This window comes from Pagrus pagrus (genome assembly GCF_965226575.1).
Source record: "Pagrus pagrus genome assembly, chromosome: 18".
In the NCBI taxonomy this organism is placed as follows: Eukaryota; Metazoa; Chordata; class Actinopteri; order Spariformes; family Sparidae; genus Pagrus; species Pagrus pagrus.
Window position 1 is genome coordinate 24,661,642 of NC_140202.1, and position 20,347 is coordinate 24,681,988.

At 39.7% G+C, this 20,347-nt stretch overlaps 2 protein-coding genes across 2 annotated transcripts; both read left to right on the forward strand.

The window, feature by feature from the left end:
- Positions 1-1,291: 1,291 nt before the first annotated feature.
- kcnk3b (potassium channel, subfamily K, member 3b) lies at positions 1,292-9,747 on the forward strand. Its single transcript, XM_084381700.1, has 2 exons — positions 1,292-1,645; positions 4,666-9,747. Exons 1-2 carry the CDS (start codon positions 1,363-1,365, stop codon positions 5,550-5,552), a joined length of 1,170 nt encoding a protein of 389 aa, XP_084237826.1. The 5' UTR covers positions 1,292-1,362; the 3' UTR covers positions 5,553-9,747.
- A 3,230-nt stretch (positions 9,748-12,977) lies between these two features.
- marc1 (mitochondrial amidoxime reducing component 1) lies at positions 12,978-17,682 on the forward strand. The gene is made up of 7 exons (XM_084380944.1): positions 12,978-13,295; positions 14,535-14,705; positions 15,720-15,882; positions 15,984-16,127; positions 16,473-16,534; positions 16,751-16,822; positions 17,192-17,682. Exons 1-7 carry the CDS (start codon positions 13,045-13,047, stop codon positions 17,316-17,318), a joined length of 990 nt encoding a protein of 329 aa, XP_084237070.1. The 5' UTR covers positions 12,978-13,044; the 3' UTR covers positions 17,319-17,682.
- The last annotated feature ends 2,665 nt before the right edge of the window (positions 17,683-20,347 follow it).

Genomic DNA, 20,347 nt, shown 5'->3' on the forward strand with positions numbered 1-20,347 from the left:
AACTTAATGACGTAGTTTACTTATATCAATGACATAATGTGTATCTAAAGTTATGTATATAATGTACAGATGTTACTTCCATACCTATTTTAACCCAAATCACAATGTTTTCCTGAACCTACAATACAACAGTCATGCCATTTAGGTATGAGGATTAGAGACTGCCCAACTCCCCCAGCAGATATATGCCGAAGGATATACACTAATATATCTGTCTGCATGTACAGTATGTTGTCTGATATGTGCCGATGTGAAGTTTACTGTTCCAGTGCACTGATGTACAATATCCTGCTGCCATTACATCCATGCTGTATCTTTGTCACAAGTGTTTGACACATTTGAGGGATCACTGCAAAGAATGTGTGTATCGGCTGATTGTTCTGACTTGAGGGGGCGTTCACATCAATTTTCCAAGTTGTGAGCTCATTTATTTAATTGTTCAGACGCCACATGAATGCTCTATGCATGACTTTCAAACTCCTCAGCTCCACTTTCTAAGGCGCCCTTTCTCAGGCGGGTCAAACCTATAAGACCCTGGTGACATCACTATGGCCTCATCTTTGGACATTAAAGCTGCAGCTGTTGTCACACACTGACGAGCACTTTCTGTTATGAGTAAACTGTGGAGTTATCCTTTAAACCAGCAGTAACAGACCTCCACCTGGTGCAGCTTTAATCAGGCAGGAGAGCAAACACAGACAGTAACTCTCTGATATTAAACTCTATTGTCAAAGGAGCACACACTGTTAATCATTTTTTTCATAATCACTCTCTCACTTTCCTTTGTTACTCCCGCGGGCTGCTCACCTGAAAAGGATGTGACTTTTAAATATTTGCTCACGGTGAGGATGGTTATAGGTTGCTAGACAACTTGTGAAGCCAGTGGAGCTAGTCTGTTTAAATAGCCACTAGGTAAATATTTTATCTGTGAATGAACACGTGAATCACACAGCAGAGTCATTATTTGAGTACGTTAGGGACTACTTGTTGGTGGCGGAAGCACCTCTGCTGAAGAGAAGACTAACCGTTTATTTTGGCCTCAAGGAAGAGAGCTGTGTGTGTGTTCCTGTCCTGTGCGTAAAACTCCGGATAGGTGAGCGCTTTTTACTCCAACAAGACGCCTCTGGTACGTCTGTGGGATTGCCCTGTGTTTCTTTTCTGCACAGTCTAAATATAAGTCGGTGACAAATAGTCCAAATACAGTAGCAACCCAACTGTGATGTGGGGGTGGTGCTGAGAGAACAGCTCCGTCTCCAAAGTCTCCCCTCTGTTGGATCCGGAGTCCGCCAGGAGGAAGGTCGCACCGAGTCTCTCAGCTCAGCTCCCACCTGCACTTGATGCTTTTTATTTTAATTTACGACCATGAAGAGACAAAACGCCCGGACTCTCGCCCTCATCGTCAGCATCCTCACCTACCTGGTGGTCGGAGCGGCCGTGTTCGAGACCCTGGAGTCGAAACAGGAGAAAACTCACAAGAGGAAGCTCGACGCCAGAAAGTACGAACTCATGCGCAAATACAACTTGACCAAAGAGAACTTCGAGGAGCTGGAGCACGTCGTGTTGCAGCTCAAACCTCACAAAGCAGGGGTCCAGTGGAAATTTGCTGGGTCCTTTTACTTCGCCATCACTGTGATTACGACAATAGGTGAGCTGAGTTTTACTTCATTTTCCAATGAAAAGATGCTCAGCGCAGGGCTGGAGCAAAGATTTTAGAGTCCCCAAGGGCCCCGTTTGTCTGAGTTTGCGCTTCTTACTCAAAGCTGCAACATTAATTGATTAGATGTCAACTAATTAACACTATTCTGAGAACAAATACACAATTTTTTGCAATGATCTCCCAAAGGAGGCAGGATATTTATACAGTTGAACCATACGTCATCCTACCAAATAACAGTAAACCTCCCTGGGAACACCCAAGCATCTTTTCTGCATTTTGTTCTGTAAAAGAAGTTTTCATATCGGACAACATATACCGATACCGATATATTTGTGAGAGGCCAATAAAATCGGGCTCTATTTATATATTAATTCCATTAAATCCCACACAGTTTTCACTTCTGCATCGTTAGCTCTATTGATAAAGGTTGATGTTTCAGTCACAAAGGCCTTTCACTGGGATTTTGGAGGGAATTTGATTCCCTGCACTAAAAAATAGAGTGCTGCAGGAATGAGTCCTAAAACCCTGAAACAAGTTCCCTTGTCTCAAAGTCAACCTGTTTTATTAATAATGGGTTTTCAGTAAAATGCCTGAAATAAGGTACTAATTACTATTTTCTGACATTTTGAATAATCCACTACCCTAATGCTCAGCCACGTAGCTGAACATTAGATTTTCCTAAAAACTGAACACCTGGTGTGTCTCTGACAGGTTGTTAAACAGCACATGCCTGTTCACTGATAGTAATCCAAGACGCTCCCTGCACGATAAAAATGATGTTCAACCAGTTTCTCAAGTAAATCCCCCTGTTTCCTTACGAGAACAAAGACGGCTCAAATTACATGTTTTTGCCCAATTTGTGAAACCCTAAGCCAAGTCTGAAGAGTTTTGCTAACACTCAGACCCATTGTTGTCTGTGTGAACACTCACTATTGTGTCAACTCGTGGTTTTTATAAGGAATATGAGTAAAAACCCTTCTTGTAAAAATGTCTATGCATGATACTATCCACCAAATGGATGGGTGTGCAAACCAGCAGTACAGGAAGTGCCTTTTTGAGCGTGTGAAGAGGAAACGCAGTTGATATTAATCTTGTTTTTTTGCGGAAGACACATCAACGTGTCATCTGATTACATTAGCGTGCTCCAGACACGTGCTCTAGCTCGCTATAAGCCCTTACAGGTTTCTCAGTGTTCTTCTCTCAGGCTCTTTTCCTTTTGCTCGGGAATTTGAAATATGCATTTTTCGAGCTCCAAAATTTCCTGTTTGATGGCATGCCTCTAACTGCTGCTGACATAAACCTTGTTTGCTCTTGTGTTTAATCTACACTTTTCTGTATGTATATATACTGTATATGTTTATACATTGCAGAACATTTTTGGAAAAGGTTTATCATACTTGGTGGTGATGATGGGGCCCAGAAATGACGTCTCCTTGCATAGTTTAGAAGATATTTACTTATATTTTATATGAATAAGTTGTTGATATTTTTATTGTGTTATCCCAAAGTTGACATTCTAGACACTGTCATGCTCCTGAGTTGTAGTTTTGGGATTTTCTGTTTTATGTTGAAAGATTATTCCAATGTGTCACGTTTTACTTTCCACTTCCTGTCTTTGTCTGTTTGCCTTCCCACCTGTGTCCCATTAGTTAATCACACCCTGTGTATTTAAGTCTGCGTTTTCCCCTCACCTCTTTGTTGGTTTGTCTGTTTTCATCCCACGTCTCTGTGTTCCTGTGCTTCTCATCAGTTCCCTGGTCCTGTCCCCCTGTCGTGTTTTACCTGCGTTTGCTGCCTGCGTAATCCTTTTTTTGTAATTTGTTCTTGTTTTGTACTTATGCTTGTGGATTGCTCCTGTTTTGTGTCCAGCCTTTTGTTCTGTTACCTGCCTGCCTCTGAGAGTCTTGCATTTGGGTCAGTTTTTTGCACAGTCGTGACAGAAACGGGTTAAAAATCCTCGTGCTGCAAAACAGAACATTTTTTCATCCAGAGCGTTAGAAGAGGATTTTTGGAAATATGTCCACAACAGTCTGTGTTGTCACAAGACTTTCTGGGTTTTTCAGACATCAAGAATTATTAATCATTTGAAAAATCTGATGCTTGAGTGGCAATAACAAGAAAGTTTGAGTTGTTTTTAAGGTGAAGTATGTAGGTTTTAGGGGGATGTATTGGCAGAAATGAAGTATAATATTAATGATTTTAGCAGCCAACGTATGGAAGAGGATGAGTCTGCAACCTTAAAGCTAGATGCCACTAAATCCAAATCACTGGACCTTTAAGTGGCCATTTAGGCTGTTTTTATGATGAAAATGATTTTATAAATCCCAAAATCACAATCACATTGTCATAGTGGGCAAAATGTTTCTGTTATTTTTCGTATGTTGCACGCTGCCTTTCTTTTTCAGGACACCCTTGATAAAGAAATGATTCAATGAATCTCATTTTGGCTCACCTGGTTAAATAAAGGTTGGATAAATTAAATAAATTAAATACCAAGAATATCATTTTTTTGTTTTGCCTAAATAGTCCAATCTAAGAATACTCTGCTAAAATATCAGAATCAGCTTTAAAAACCCAGCAGGTGTAGTTTGTGTGTGATTGTCACTAAAACCAGGAGATTACAGACACAACAAAGCCGACGAAGTCTTCCTCTCTGGCTCAGTATGTGTCATCACAATTAGGCCACTTCAGGGTAATTTAGGTGAAGACAGTGATGCCTCTCTGTTTTATTTCTAGTGTTTACAACATCTCAGCTGACAGCAGCGTGGGAGTTAAAAATAACTAGCTGCTAATTCACAACGTTAAAGTCAAGCTGAGTAGTGTGAGTGGGTTTTCCATTAATGGGATTTAGTAGGCGTGTGTGCTGCTTTCCTGTGGATTTAAGACAAGCAACAACTTAACATCATTTTTTTCATTTCATTTATTATCAAACAGCCTTACACTACAAAAACAAATAACGTCATGTGCACAGTGTCGGAGGTATAATACTGTGTTGTCCTCTCGTTCAGGTTACGGCCATGCGGCGCCCAGCACCGACTCAGGGAAAGTGTTCTGCATGTTCTACGCCCTCCTGGGGATCCCGCTCACCTTGGTCATGTTCCAGAGCCTGGGTGAGCGGATCAACACGTTCGTCAGGTACCTGCTGCACCAAGCCAAGAAGTGCCTGGGAATGCGTCAGACCGAGGTCTCCATGGCAAACATGGTGACGGTGGGCTTCTTCTCCTGCATGAGCACCCTGTGCGTGGGGGCCGTGGCATTCTCCCACTGCGAGGGATGGAGCTTCCTCCACGCCTTTTACTACTGCTTCATCACGCTCACCACCATCGGGTTCGGAGACTATGTGGCTCTGCAGAGGGACGACGCGCTGCAGAATGACCCTCGATACGTGGCGTTCTGCTTTGTGTACATCCTGATGGGCCTGACGGTGATCGGTGCGTTCCTCAACCTGGTGGTGCTTCGCTTCCTGACCATGAACACTGAGGACGAGCGGAGGGACGCCAAGCAGAGGGCCTTGATGTCCGTGAATAAGCCCAGAGGGGAGGTGGCTCGTCTATTGCCGATCTCGGCCTCGACCTCTTCCACACCTGTAGCAGACGACACCACAAAGGCTAAAGATTTAAAAGGTGTCTACACCGAGGTGCTGCATTTCCAGACTATTTGCTCCTGCTTGTGGTACAGGAGCAAGGATAAGCTGCAGGGCTCCACCATGATCCCTCAGGAGCTGACGTTCTCTGATGCCTACCTGCAGCAGAACAGTAACTGTCCTCACTACATGGAGCCCTCGTCGACAGGCTGCGTCTGCAGTCCACGTCAGTGTTCGAGCATAAGCTCCATAACAACAGGCCTACACATTCTCTCTCCCTTCAGGGTGTTTAAGAGACGCAGCTCCGTCTAGCCTTCCCATACAGCAGATTTCAGTACAGCACAACGTGTCTATACTGCCAAGAGGACAACAGATACTTGGCAGTCCTCACAGCAAGGACGTGACTGCAAGTAGATGTTTGTGGTGCTATAATCCCAGTAAACCAACTGTAGGACACGCAAAAGGGAAAAGCACATACAGTACTGTAAACAGCAAAGTCTTACTCAGATTGAGAAAGAGCACAACTCGCAATGTTTGGATGTTTGAGGTCATATTCAGGGGCGTCCTATATGCTTTTTTGTGGGTCACTGCACATGAATACATGAACGCGCCGCAGCACATGTGGTGTAAAGTAGAGCTGCAACAATTAGCCAACTATTTTGCCATTCGATTAATTGATTTGTTTATGTCATTTTCCAAACATTTACTAGTAATACTTGCCAACCCTCCCAATTTCCCCGGCAGACTCCTGTGGTAACAATTCTCCCATATTTCTCCTGATATTCACACCTTTTCCCTTGAAGTCATCATAACCTGCTGTACTTGTTGCACCGCGTCCTCCTCGGTGGGTGCAAACCACAGATACAGTATGATGCAACTTTCTGTTACTTCATGTTGAAACTTTTCTGTTCCTTTTGGTTCAGTTTTCAATTTGTTTCTTGTGATACTGCTGTTCTTGTGCTCTGGTTAGGTCTAGGCACAAAAAAACACTCGATAAGGCCTAGGAAAAGATTGTGCGTCGGCTTAAAATACCTGTTTTGGGTTGCCACGAACACAACTCGGGATGTCCTGAGGTCTCGTTAAAAACACCCAGTCACTGTACAAAATATACAGTGATGTCATGCCAACAAATGTTGAAATGCCACGGTCCCTTGTCAAAAATACCCAGTGTTTGAAACACTGTCTCAAACTGCAGTCACTGGCTTTGCATGTAATTCCATTGCCAACACTTTATCCTGGCAGCTGGCCTGTTTTCTCTGTTATTTATGACAGCAAACGAATAGACTTTAGGTTTAGGGCTTGTGGTTTGAAAACAAGAAGCAATTTCAAGATGTCACTTTGTGCTCTGAGAAGTTGTGGTGAGCATGAATGATTCATCAATTATCTGTGAGAATAATCTCGAAAAAAAAAAAGAATAATTGTCAGTTGAAGCCCTAGTGTACACAACTTTTAGGTAACCAAACACTGGCAGAACAGGTTCAGTCAGTTGAGCAATGAAATGATGAAGTGATGAAAAACTGAAACTTCTTAGGCAACAGATCTGCAGTACATCCCAGTTGTGTATTTTTGCTAATAATCCCAGAGATAATGATTCAGTTCAGGGGATATTTCTTAAAGTTGTAGTTTGTAGTGTGAGTTGGTCTTCTTGTGTTGGGCGTTTGTGACTGATGCAGCATCAATCCACTCTCTGGTCCTAAAAACATATACACACAACTCGTGATTTTCAGAACTTTATGAGAGCTGACACACACTGGTATCTGCGTGACTCATTCCCTGTGTAGCTGCCTCTGTTGTTGGGGATTTTCAGCGCTCTCTGCCCAAAATTCTGGTGCATCAGCCACAAACACTGCAAAATTATGTAACGTCACAAGTGGAGAGGTTCAAAGAATCACGATGACATATCCCGAACACAGTAAAACTGCATTATGACAGAAGTAGACACTCACCAGCGCTGACTGAAACACACGACAACACTACAGATCACAGCTTTAAAAAATGACCATCGGGTTAAATCAACAGCTCTGAGGATCTCAACAAAAACTGAACATGATTCATTTTACAAGCCTGGTATACGCCGCGGGGTTGGTAGCATTCATCGCCATTTGGCACTGATTAACTACACGCCAAACATGTGGTTACTTGAATGGTACAGCGATTGCACTATTAAAGGAATAGTTCAACATTTCTGTGATTTAAATTAAAGATGTGTTTTTCCGCTGTCTTGCCCAAAGTTAGATGACAAGATTGATATCACCGTAATAGCTGTGAGTCATTAGCTTAGCTAAGAATAGCAAATGGAAACAGGGGAAACAGATAAACTGTCCAAAATACCTCTACCAACACCTCTAAACGGTGTCTTGGCTGTAGCTTCATTTCGAGCACACAGACATGACAGTGGTTTGAATATACTCTATTCCTTTAAACCACACTCACAAAAAACAGAAACTTAATGTTGGGCCATGGAGCAAAAGCAAACACCTAGTGAACACCTTTTATATTTTATTGTTATGATGCACAGAGCAAAACAAATATTCCCAGAATTATTGAAATATTCCTTTAAAGCTTTCAGCCTACCAGATGAAAAAAAAACAAAAAACAGATTGGTCCCTGAACGTGGTTAATGATTATCTATCAAATGTTTGGTTTATGAATCTATTTCTCTTCTCTGCTCTTTGGACCTGAAGGAGAAGGAGGCTTCGCAGTAAGTCTGACTACACACAGCTACTCAGACATGAAGTTTGCAGAGCTTTCCCAATCACATCTGGATCAAACTGTAGCCTAGATGCAAACTATTTTTAGGAGCAGTTTCGGAGTGACAGATGGGAGGGAGTTTTCTGTGTTTAGACAATGGATGTCAATCAAACACAGTTATGCCACAAAGGACTTTGATTGATGGAAAAAGGGCCTATTTTGGTGTATTTTTTCAACAGCGACATGATGTGACATTACGTTAAGTTTATTTGTGGCAGCTACAAATTAGTTCAAGATAAAGGTCAAGTTAATTACAAATATCTTAAAATTTGAACTCACTTGAGTAAATGTACTGGCCCCAGCTGAAGAAACGTTACATGAGTCAGGACGACGGGAATGTGGGCACTGGAAAATGAATTTTAAGATTTAGAGATCACTCTCACACACAGATTGATGATATTCTGAATATCTGAAGGTGGATTTTTTATTTCTGACTTTCTGCCATGTATTGTTTTGCATTGTTGGGTGGAATACCGCCCATGCGACGCACAGTGGACATAAAACAAGTGCCAAAAACTACTTGCAAATATTTTATCTTGTGTGGTGTTTATTTGGCCCTGTTCAGATCTGGTGTTAACATGCGTCCCCGCTCTGTATGCAAAAAACGATTTCACATATGAACAGACATGATGTTTTTTACATGAAGAATGAAATATCTTCATGTGTAACATTTGCCGAATTTACAAAAAGGCCCAAATAAATAAGAATTTGTGTTAGACATTGTTTCACAAACATTATAAAGTTTTTCCTAACAGCAACTTACAAAATTGCACAATTTTTTAAGGGAGTCTGGGGACTTTCTCCATGGGCGACAAAGAAGTAGCCTATATTAGTCACTGCTTACTGTATTTGTAAAAATTGACATGTTTACTGTCAATAAAATGTTGTTTTCTTTCATAAATGTAATATAAATGACAGGTGTTGGGACAAACTGACACTTGATGTACTACTTAAAGTTTCTACTCACTCAACAACTCTCAGTATTTTGTGTGATTTTCTAAGGGAGTCTGGTAAGAGCATTATCACCGGACTCCCTTACCAAATCGCATGATTTTAAAAGTTGTTGCATAAGGGGGAACTTGTCGAACTTTATGAAACAGCTTCAGCAAATTCTAAATCATTACTGCCTTCTTGTAAATTCAACATTAAACACAAAACATAAAGATACAAATACAGTTAACGATATCTAATAACAGATTCCCTTAAGAAAACTGCTACATTTTGAGACTTTTTGCGTTCGAGAAACCACATAAACTATGTGAAAGGCTGTCTACAACACATTCTTAACTATTTGGGCCTACTTGTTAATTCTGCAAACATTATACATGAAGAATTTTTTTTCTATGTGTAAAAAACATATATTTGCATTCGCGAGGCGCATATCAAGACTCATTTAAATTGTGAAATGACGAGTTTATATCTGTCCACTTGTGATCTTATCACTCATGTTGGATGTAAACACCAGTTCTGAACAGGGCCTTTGAGACACTGATATAATCTATATTGGGGAAATGGACTCTTTGTGACTGTACTGTAACTTGCTGACATATAAGTCCTATTTGCACATGATAATGAAAGAAAAATGGTGATTACGATGCTTTCTGCTTTTGACTTGCTTTTAACAATAAGCAACCCAGAAACAACAGCCTATATACTCACATGCAAGTACTGTATTAGTTTTGAAGTAGGACTACATGCACTAGCATGAACAGGTTTCTCTGTTTTACTTGGACAATAAAATGTTTTTTAAACATGAGTCGTACTTGAACACACAACAGAGCAACTTGAAATAAATGTAAAAAACTTTTTTTTTTTCTTTTATCTTCACTTGCCAAGGGAGGTGTGCACAATTAATTTGTCTGTCAAAGCAAATCATGCATATCGCATGTAGTTCGAAACAATACTGTACTATTTTACCCAGAAAAGACAGAAAACATTAAAAAAATGGATGTTTAATCCGAAACCCTCTGACTGTTTTTCAGTTTTACTGTTGTTTTACTGGCTGATCACCAGATAAATGAATTATAAATTACAGATAAGATTAATAAAATATATCTTTTATACACTTTAAGTTCTGTATAAGATATAGTCATGTGATGTAACCGTCCCCATGCTGTTTATCAACATGTACGGTGTGAGAAAAGCCTGCTGAATGTATAGAAAAGACTGCTCGGTCCAGATGGTGTCCCCCTGTGAATTCTGACTGAAGTCCAGTTCCGGACAACCTACAGCAGGTTAGTCACGAGCGGAAAGTATGGCGGTGTATCATTATGTCATCGTTTGTGGCGGTATGTATTTTTGTTATATTTAGCTCATCATCATCATCATCATCATGTGGTAGAGCAGGCAGAGGGTGGACAAAATAATGGGAACATTTCAGCAGTAAATGGAAAAGGTCTTAACGTTGTGTTTTCAATCACCAAAACATGCCTAATATTTGGCTTTTGATGAGACTGCCAGACGTGTTGATACGGGTCTATAATATTAAAATAATTTCATAAAAGTTTCCTGGAAACTTTCACTAAATTAATTCCAGTGAATTTCTAGTCTAACCCAGAGCCTTTCAGTCAGGGCTCATACAAACATGCATAAATGTCATATTTTTTACAAGCAAATATAATTCAGCCTCATAAAGATTAAAAGTTTACAATGTTAAAGCAACAGAAATTGGAATTTTGTGTGATTTGGCTCCCCCCACAGTTTCTGAGTGCACCACCACTGTCATGCATACATTTGTTAGATGTAATGTATCATCAACATGATTTTGAAGCTGTTATTTTTAAGGGGAAAATGTTACACAATATTGCTCACTTCACAAGAAAGCAGCTTTTTTTCTCTCCATAATTAGTACCGATGCTTTTTCCAGGAAAGTTCGGCATTGGTTGAGGAATTGCAAAATGATAAAATGCGTCAATGGAAACAGTCATAATAATAATAATAATAACATGTTTTCTAAACACAGGAACATTATCAGCAAGCAACAGCGGACATGCGAAACCATTGAGCTGAACCCACATCATTAAAAGAAGTAATTGAACATTGTTAAAGGATAAGTTCATCCGAAAATGAAAATAAGTCATTCTCCTGCTGATGGAAAGTCAGGTGAAGTTTCATATGGAAACTTGTTTTAAAACATAAAAAAAACCCACCTGGAACAAAAGAAAAATAAAATGGCTCTCCATCAGCATGGAGGCAACTGAATTTTCATTTTTGGGTGACCTTATCCTTTAACATACACTACAGGGATACTGCATTGCTTTTCTTTCCACCCTTCTGTAACATGTTTGTCCTTCCATTTTTTTTACACTGGCTATGTTGTTGTTTTTGGACATCTTTCATGCACCAAGTCTTCATGTTTCCGTGTGGAGTCATGCTGCCATCTGTGGAAACGCTTCACGAAAGGCCAGTTAAAAAAGGCCAGATAAAATACTGTATGTAAGTAATGCTTTATATCAGGGATTCCCAACTATTTTGGCTTGTGACGCCTCAAAATAAAAAGAAACGTCTACTTGTGATCCCACGTCACTGCTTGAATACTACATCTAGGCTGAGATTGACAATTATACGACTCAATATGAAAGTAGTTCGGCAATGATCAAAGATCAGGGAAATCTTTAAAAATCTGGTCCTATGAGATAAATGTGTAAAAACACAATTTCAAACTGTTGTATCCACCGGAGCAGAATTATACCATCACAGTCTCAGTTGGTGAGAAGGGAGCGATTACGAGTGTGTCTCCTTATCAAAAATTTGCTTGCCACTGCAACATCAAACCAGCTTGTAATGCCTGGCCCGGTGCCTGTAAATCTGCCTTCAGCCATTAGATGTGCACAGAAAAGCAACAGAAGGAGTATCCATTCGACAAATCCCTGTATTGACCCCCTGTGGCTGGAGCATCTGCTGTTTTCTACTTTGGCCATAGACCTGAGTATCTATGTCAAAGACAAAAATAGTTCCACTGAGAAGGTCAACTGTGGCATCACGTCACTTGGTTTCTTCCCTGTTTTTAGAAAAATTCTGGGCAGGTTGAAAGTGAAGATGTTTTTATTTATGCCAGTTTTTTTTTATTATTATTATTTGTTAATACAGAGACTTTAAAAAAATATTTTCCACTAATTTATTATACTGAATAAAGCTAATTACCTACATGCATGATGAGGCAAATTTATTTGATGAAGGCCCAAGCAGTGACATGTTTGTCTCACTGAAATGAATGTAATGGCAAACAAGATGAACCCTCATGCAACTGATAGAAAATACAAAAATAAGAAGTTACTTTTTATGACCACATTTAGTACAAACATTTTTTCCATGCCATAAAAATACCATATATTAATATCATCATCGGTCCTAATAATAACAACCAAACATTCATTCATTTTCAGGATTTTCACCCTTTAAATACCAGTTTGTTTACATGATGCCACTGTTTCTTTACATTTTTTAAATATTTAGTATTTTATGGCAGTTTTTGACATGTACAAGCGCAATTTTGAGTTACTTGTACTTTACGCCAATAGTCCCATTTTCTGGTACTTCTGGCCAACATTGTACTTTTTACTCACTACATTAATAACTTAAGTTACTAGTTACTTTTTAGATTACATGCTGCATCAGAGCCAAATTAGTGCTCAGAAATATGTTCAACATCAGATCTAATAATTGTTTTGTTTTGGGGTTTTTTGTTGACATTTTCTGTATTATAAATCCTTTTTTTTATTGGTCTTATGTTATACTTATATTATTTTGAGATAGTGGATTTTTGATTTTAATGAGCTGTTAGCCATTGTCATCAAAATAAATATATATATATGTATGTATGTAAATATATGTACAGTTTACTTTCTGTTTTGTTTGTTTGTTTGTTTGTCGCTTAGATATCACAGCATGTGTTTCCTCCTGTTCACAAATGATTTTGTAAATTGCTTCTCTCCTCCTCTTATTGTCAGTGGGCGTCTGTGAACGAGGTGTCCCTGAACGTTACACGCAGAGGCTGCTGTGTCTTTAATGAAAAGTTCAATGGTCGCGCAGAAAAAGTCTGTTGGACTCCAAAATGGACCTGAAAGAGCTGGTTGTGAACACGTTGGCCCAGCAGAAGACAACCGCTCTTCTGATCGGTGGAGTCGGCGTTGCTTTTCTGGGATTTGGTCTCGGATATAAATATCTGCGAAAGCCAGAAAAACTTGTTCGTGTGGGCGTCGTGTCGCAGCTCCTCATTCACCCTCTCAAGTCTGGCAAAGCGGCGTCTGTGGCGCTCGCAGAGTGCCAGAAGTTCGGCTTGAAGTTTGGAGAGCTGCAGGATCGGTGAGTGTTTACAGCTGAAGATTCATGTTTGTCACAGTCAGAGACTTCCTGAGCTGTTCAGATAAAAAACATCATGGTCACACAAACATATTCACCAACTCTTACTTGATTTTCTCTTCCCAGTGTGTCCAATACATACTTTTACGCACATTTGATTACGTAACACTTCAGTGACAGCTGGAGTAACTTTGAAAACAAATGCGCAACAATAAGATATGATGCATTATTATAGATTCTCGAGCTGGTGAGACCTGAAAGGAAGTCTGATTTGGAAAAATGCATGAAAATCCACGTGGGTGTCAGAAATCAGAAATACAACGTAAACAAAATAAAAATATGTGCATCAAACTATGAGATATGAAACGACAGCTTCATACTTTAAGTGCTCAGTTTTGCGTATTGTTCCTTTTACGCACTGTAAGAAGAAACTGTCTTATTAAACTCACTTTGCTCTGCTTTGATTCATATTTTGAACCAGGTCACACAAATACACATTTTAACCTCCTGTCGTATAGCATCAATTTCAGAGGGTTTTCAATACCTCCGGTGTCTCTTAAATGTAAAATATAATAAATGATAATTTAAAAAAAAAAATGGCATGTCAACATTTAGACAGACCTGAGGTCCAAATTACGAGACACTCATGTCATCATTTTTAGTTTTTTAGATTGTAAAGCCCACTAAGGCGATAACTAACTGTGATATATAAATAAATAAATAAATAAATAAATAAATAAATAAAATTGACTGGACTTAACATGTAGTGTCTCATAATTTTGATCTCTTATGTATCTTTTAACATCCATATCTATTTTGTCTTTTTCCAAAAAATGAACAAAAAGACTTTCTAGACTTTTATTTGTGCCATTTTGTGCCCCTGAGTTTAATTCACTCAGGGACACAAAATGGCACAAATAGGGCCCTTTTTTTTAGATTACACTCAGCAGCTGTTGCACCCTGACCCTAACACGAAGCAGGTCTTCACCCTTGCCAGCTTTTCTGAGGGAATTACCCACATTTTGTTTGAGATCAGATACAATGAAAAAAAAACAGGACTTCATGAAAATCTGGGATTTCTCTGCTGCTGTATCAGTGACAACATATGATGTCATCAATCTGGTGTTGTTTACTGTCCTGCGTTCAGAGTGCAGGTTTGTTGTCTGGATGTTGGCATTAATCCAGGGATGCCAAATGTTGCAAATGAGGACAATCCACAGTTTCTGTTTGTTTTGATTGCAGTCACTGGCTGGTGGTCACAGATGACGGTCGGATGGTGACGGGCCGGCAGCAGCCTCGCCTGGTGTTGGTGTCTCTGACCTGCGAGGGAGGTCATGTTTGCCTGAACGGACCAAACATGGAGGAGCTGCGATTCCCCTTCAAGCAGACCAACAACCCGGTCACCAACTGCAGGTTTCACATCGGGATTTCATTTTGGCACCGCAATCTTCTCTGACTTTGATCATTTTTTCACCTTTATTTGACAGTGTAGAGAGACATGAAATATGGGGAAAGAGAGGGGTATGCTGGGAATTTTCTTTCCAGTAACCACTCCTCTGCAGCTGGTCAAAGGAAAAGTTCACCCAAAAATGAAAATTCAGTCATTATCTACTCGCAACCCTGAAGACGGAAGGTCAGGTGAAGTTTCGTAGTCCACAAAACATTTCTGGAGCTTCAGAGCAAAACAGCGATGCGGCATAAACAACTAAAGTAGTTGAGAACAACCAAATAAAAACACAAAATGGCTTGTTAGGCGTAATGCTAGATGTCATTTACACACTTGTTGTGCGGTTGAGCACCTGCATCCGCTTCAGGCGGGATGAACGCCAACTTTTTTTGGATCTTGGGGCTTTCCAGAGACTTGGACTTCCCCGATGAGCTGTCTAATGCTGCAACTCTGTTTTTTTTTCTGTGCAGCTCCAGAAATGTTTTGTTGACAGCGAAACTTCATCTGACTTTTTTTGGGTGAACTTATCCTTTAAAGATTCACCAAGGTATTCAGATTCTGTTTAAGTATATGTTCATGACTGTCATTAATAACATTTAAAAATATTAAAAAGATACAGACAACTAGAAGTTGCTATGCCAGCAATTATTATGTTTATATTATTATTTCTGACAGTTCATGTCTTCTTCTTTTGTTCTATTAACAGCCGAAAAAAACCCAAATATTCAGTTTACAATCACATAAAACACAGAAAAGCAGCAAATCCACACATTTGAGAGTCTGGAACGAGTGAACTACTTGGCACAAAATAAAAAAACTATTTATTGGCGAGATATTCTAGTCTAGATACTGTTGATGATTCAAATGATCTCATTTTAGAGCAAGTTTAAACAGTTAATTTGTCTTTTTCCGTATTTACTTTTGTTCCAGCTCTGATTGCAGACTTGTATGAATGTTTCCTGTCTTTTTTTTGGCTGCAGAGTGTTTGGTGAAGACATTCAGGGACGGGACTGCGGCGACGACGCGTCTTGCTGGCTCACAGATTATCTGGGGACGGAGCAAACCTTTCGCTTGGTGCACTTTGAACCTCAGATGAAAGCTAGATTGCCGGTGGCAATTGAGCCTCTTTTCCCACGGTCCGAGGTAAACAGGCTTATTTTCTATTCCCAGATTTTAAGGCTCCAACTGCCTCGACTTCAGACAGCTATTATTCTTCTGATTATTGCATTCTCCTTTACATCTAGCAAGTTGCCTACCCAGATGTAGGACCTGTGATGCTGCTGTCGGAGTCCTCCGTAAAAGATCTCAGTGGCAAGTTAGAGAAGGATGTCACGGTGGAGCGTTTCCGCCCGAACATCGTCATAAGTGACTGCAAAGCCTTCGAGGAGGTGTGTTTAGCTTTTTTTCAGCAACATACACGTCTACAAATATTTCTTTATTCAGATTTATTTTCTGTACGAGCACACAATGACACAGACAATGAAATATATACTGTACCAGAAAGTCATGTAACGATTAGATCAGAACCACAAAAGTGATTAAAGAATAACAGATCCAGTATTTCTCCACACTGCAGCCCATGAGGTTTTGTTTTCTTCTCCCTCCTGTTTGGAGAAAATGATCATTTGGTCCTTTACTTCTGACTAATAGTTTGCCCTTTTCAGTGTGAGCAGCGTGGACTAATTTTATCTCCCAACTCAAAAAACCAACTGCTTTGCTTTGCTTTTTTTCAGGATTCATGGGAAGAGCTCCAGATTGGCAGCGTGAGACTGCAGCGTGTAATGTCATGTGGACGGTAACACAGTTGATGCTTCAACACAGATTTTAATCAGAGACAGAATCAATTCATTTATCAAGAAACAATCAATCCAAAGCTGCGTCGCAGTCACCGCTGTGGTCTGTGGTTTGGTGCCTCTGGACACAAATTAAATTCACCAATGATTATCAAGTGCATGAGTTTGTCTTTCTAACTGTAGAGACTGATGCACGTATCTGTACCTGTTGTTTCCAGATGCATTTTCACTACAGTTGACCCTGAAACTGGTATCATCTCCAGAAAAGAGCCTCTGGACACACTGAAAAGGTAAAGTGTTAACTCGATATTACGTAGAGCAGCTTCTTGTTTTACATTTTGGTGGTAATTTTGTGTTAGAAAGTTTTCCACTACTACTGCTACTCTTTTTATTTGATCAGGCAGGTTGTTTAAAACATTTACTAGCTGTAGTTAAAAAGTAACTGTCACTATGTCCGGTCGCTGCAACCTTAGGAAGAAGAAGAAGATGTTATCATGGGACTGAGTTCAGAAAGCTCGACCGCTTGACACAAAATGTCAGAGAGCTGATGGCCAAAAAAAACAACACAAACAAATGTCACACTGAAAAATATTTACATGAATCTTCTACATAAACTCATAGTGGGCTCTTTTCCTGTCTGATTGCTGATTCTTCCGCAGTTATCGTCTGTGTGATCCGTCCGAGAAGCACATCTACAAATCGGCTCCGCTGTTTGGACAGCTGCACATTGTGAAGAAGACGGGCATCCTGCAGGTCGGCGACGTGGTGTACCAGATCAGCCGTTGATCGAGGGGTCAGAGTGCCTCTCTGAAACATGCCAACAAGTATCAAGTCGGGGGAAAAGAAATCTTTGTTATCAGCGCTATCACTGCAAAATCACTGCGCCAGTTCACACTAAAGAAAGCACTTTGATAAATGTATTATACACAAATGATGAAGAACACTAAAATTGCAACTGAAAAAATCACTGTGATTCAGAGACTGATCCACTGATGCAGAATAACAATGAACAATTTTTATAGTGAATTGTGTTCTGCGTCCACGTTATGCAACACTAATGGTGCCTGTATTAAGCTAACGTCACATTGAGCTCACTGGTAATTAAATCCTGTAAGTGCACGCTGCTATTAAAGAGAGAAATTAAACTGCCTGAAGTCTATGCAGTTTACTTTACACGTGTAATTATTTCCTGGAATAAATGAGGCCGGAAATGATGCTGAGCAACAACAACCTCTGGTATGAAAGAATAGCAAAGCATTTGAGGTGTTATCTGTCTGACTGCCGGAAAATCTGAATACATTTTCACATCTTCGTATTTTATTTGTAGTTTTAAAAGCACACGCACAAAATGACAGCAACTGATGTAAATACAATTTAAATCGTTTGCATTAAGGCTGGAAAATACACAATCATTTATATATTTTAAATCCTAAATGATCATCCATCAATATCAGCGAACAATGAGATATTTTAGAAATCAAAGCTGCTGTCAGACTGACTTGTTTTTTAAATTCGTCGCCATAAATGTAAATAAAATCAGTCAGAAACAGAGAAGTGACCCTGTTCTGTATCTCTTGTCAGGCCTCACTGTTGCCATGTACACTATTATCCAGTAAAACTTCACCAGCAGAGGGCCGGTGGGTCAGCCACGCGTGAACAAGACAAACACATCTGATGGAAACAAAGATCAAACCTGTGACCTACCTGTTAATGGGCCACTGGTGCCTCCCTGTCAGTATTGTACACCAGTAAGTAAGAAATGGCACCCTAGTCACCTGATTGTGGTCTCTTAAACCCCGACACCCAGTTTTAGTTGCACGCTATGGCCAGTAGGGAGTGATATCCCTTTACCTAACCACCACAAGAGCCTGAAGAAGGGAGGAAGATCACCTCTTTGCTACTCATATTGCAGCAGTGACAGTTGCTTGAATTGATAACAAGATTACAACACACAGAAAAAGAAGTATGCATTCCTGACCATGTTGTTTGATTTACAAAAAGAATAACAACACTGAAAAAGTAAATGACTGGTTCCTCTATGTGATACAATGTAGATATACAGGCACTCCAAATATAACAATATGTAAGAAACAAGGCATTTTTAAGTCTTTATTATAGTGGTGGCTAAATGCCAAACATGTTTCGACCACACGTTTGGAGACCTGATGAAGACCACCAGTGGTTGAAACATGTTGGCTCTTGTTATGACTGGAGTTTAATGATTTGGCCACTATAATTTGGCTGCACTGTAATTTTTCTTACATTTTGAGTGCCTGGATTGCCTCTACTCTGCTTCTACTTATGCATGATGACATTTCTCTTCTGTGATTCCAACATTTCTTTAATATACATCTTTGAAGATTGTGTAAATAATGTTTATAAAACCAGTTTGGATCATAATCCCTTATACCGTTACTGGTTCTTACTCCTAAATCAAAACAGATCCAAACAGACATTTGCTTTTTGCGGTCGGTCACATATCATCGTTTCTACGCTGAGAACAAGTCGTAGAGAGGTGCTGTATTTCTCACTGAGCTGTCAGAGGGCTTCAGCTGTGCTGATGTTAAAGCAAGAGCACTCCTGAGTCCTTTTTAAAAATGCATTTGTTTTTATATCTTAGACGAGTGGTTATCACACACCAAAGGGCGAGCCAAAAATCTCAAGGCACACCTGTAACCATAAAAACAGCCTCTACTCATTTTTATTTTCAGTTTCCTGGAAGGTTTTTAAAGGATTTTATAGGGTATAGAATTTGCCTCTGTTTTAGGAAATGGATGTGTACAAAAGGCTGATAAAGTTCATTTCAAACTCGGTCATTACTTGTTGTACAGCCATATATGGCTATAATAATAGGTTATTCTACTTCTATAGAATAATTTAATTGCTCTCTTCAATTGTTTTACTACACAACAAGCTTAAGAGTCTACAGCAATGCTATCAGCATGAACGTTTGCCCTGTTCACCGTTAATTGCATTTATTTGTTTTGTTTTTTGCTAACAAAAAATCCTTTGGGATTCATCATCTGGGGACCATGAATGTCTGTACAAAATTACAGCAATCCATTTAGTAGATGTTGAGATATTCTCCTGGATTAGAGATAACTCGACATGAAGATGACTGTAGAGTGATTTGCAGGTGACGTGACATAGTGTGATGTGAAAGCAGTTAGTTATATCTCAGTTCAGAGACCATCTATGTTCTTGGCTAAATGTATCTAACATTCAATTTCAGTCACTTATTTATGTATTGGACAACTTCAGACAAATGGCGAAACACTGAAACATGTAAACATTGTCTTCAAGAGGGGGGAAACCATCATGTTGTGTGTTGCCTCACATGAGGGAAAAATGCCTATTCCATCGAAAAGTGCGGTTGGTGGTTCCTGCACTTCAAAAGGTTCCCCCTCCAGCAAAACAGCACATTTAATGACAAACAGAGCAAATAGGAGTCATTGCACAACAGGAATCTCTTAATGGCTCTTCAGCCTCTTTCCCGTTAACAAAATGAGCACTTCTGAGGAAACCAAAAACCTTTTTTGGGTGTAGAGTCAACAGTCCAGAGAGCCGAGCTGTGATTTCTAAATTATTGGCGTTACGCACAAACACACAGTCATGTACTGTAGGTCTGTAATTTGTATGAGTGTTTGGTTCAAAGAGCTTCAACGTATACTACACCATATAGAAGATACATAGTAGTTCAACCTTAAGTCCTTATATGTTTTCAGACCTACACATTTAAACTCACAATCACTTTTAATGACTCCTGTGCTTCCTTTTCTAATCAGTATGTACATGTGGTGCAAGTTGTGAGGGGA

Excerpts from the sequence above, each read along its gene's own strand:
- kcnk3b (XM_084381700.1), top strand. The coding sequence starts at position 1,363 with ATGAAGAGACAAAACGCCCGGACTCTCGCCCTCATCGTCAGCATCCTC. Across the intron at positions 1,646-4,665 it reads CACTGTGATTACGACAATAG|GTTACGGCCATGCGGCGCCC; the intron begins GTGAGCTGAGTT and ends CCTCTCGTTCAG.
- marc1 (XM_084380944.1), top strand. The coding sequence starts at position 13,045 with ATGGACCTGAAAGAGCTGGTTGTGAACACGTTGGCCCAGCAGAAGACA. Across the intron at positions 13,296-14,534 it reads TTTGGAGAGCTGCAGGATCG|TCACTGGCTGGTGGTCACAG; the intron begins GTGAGTGTTTAC and ends TTTTGATTGCAG. Across the intron at positions 16,823-17,191 it reads CCTCTGGACACACTGAAAAG|TTATCGTCTGTGTGATCCGT; the intron begins GTAAAGTGTTAA and ends ATTCTTCCGCAG.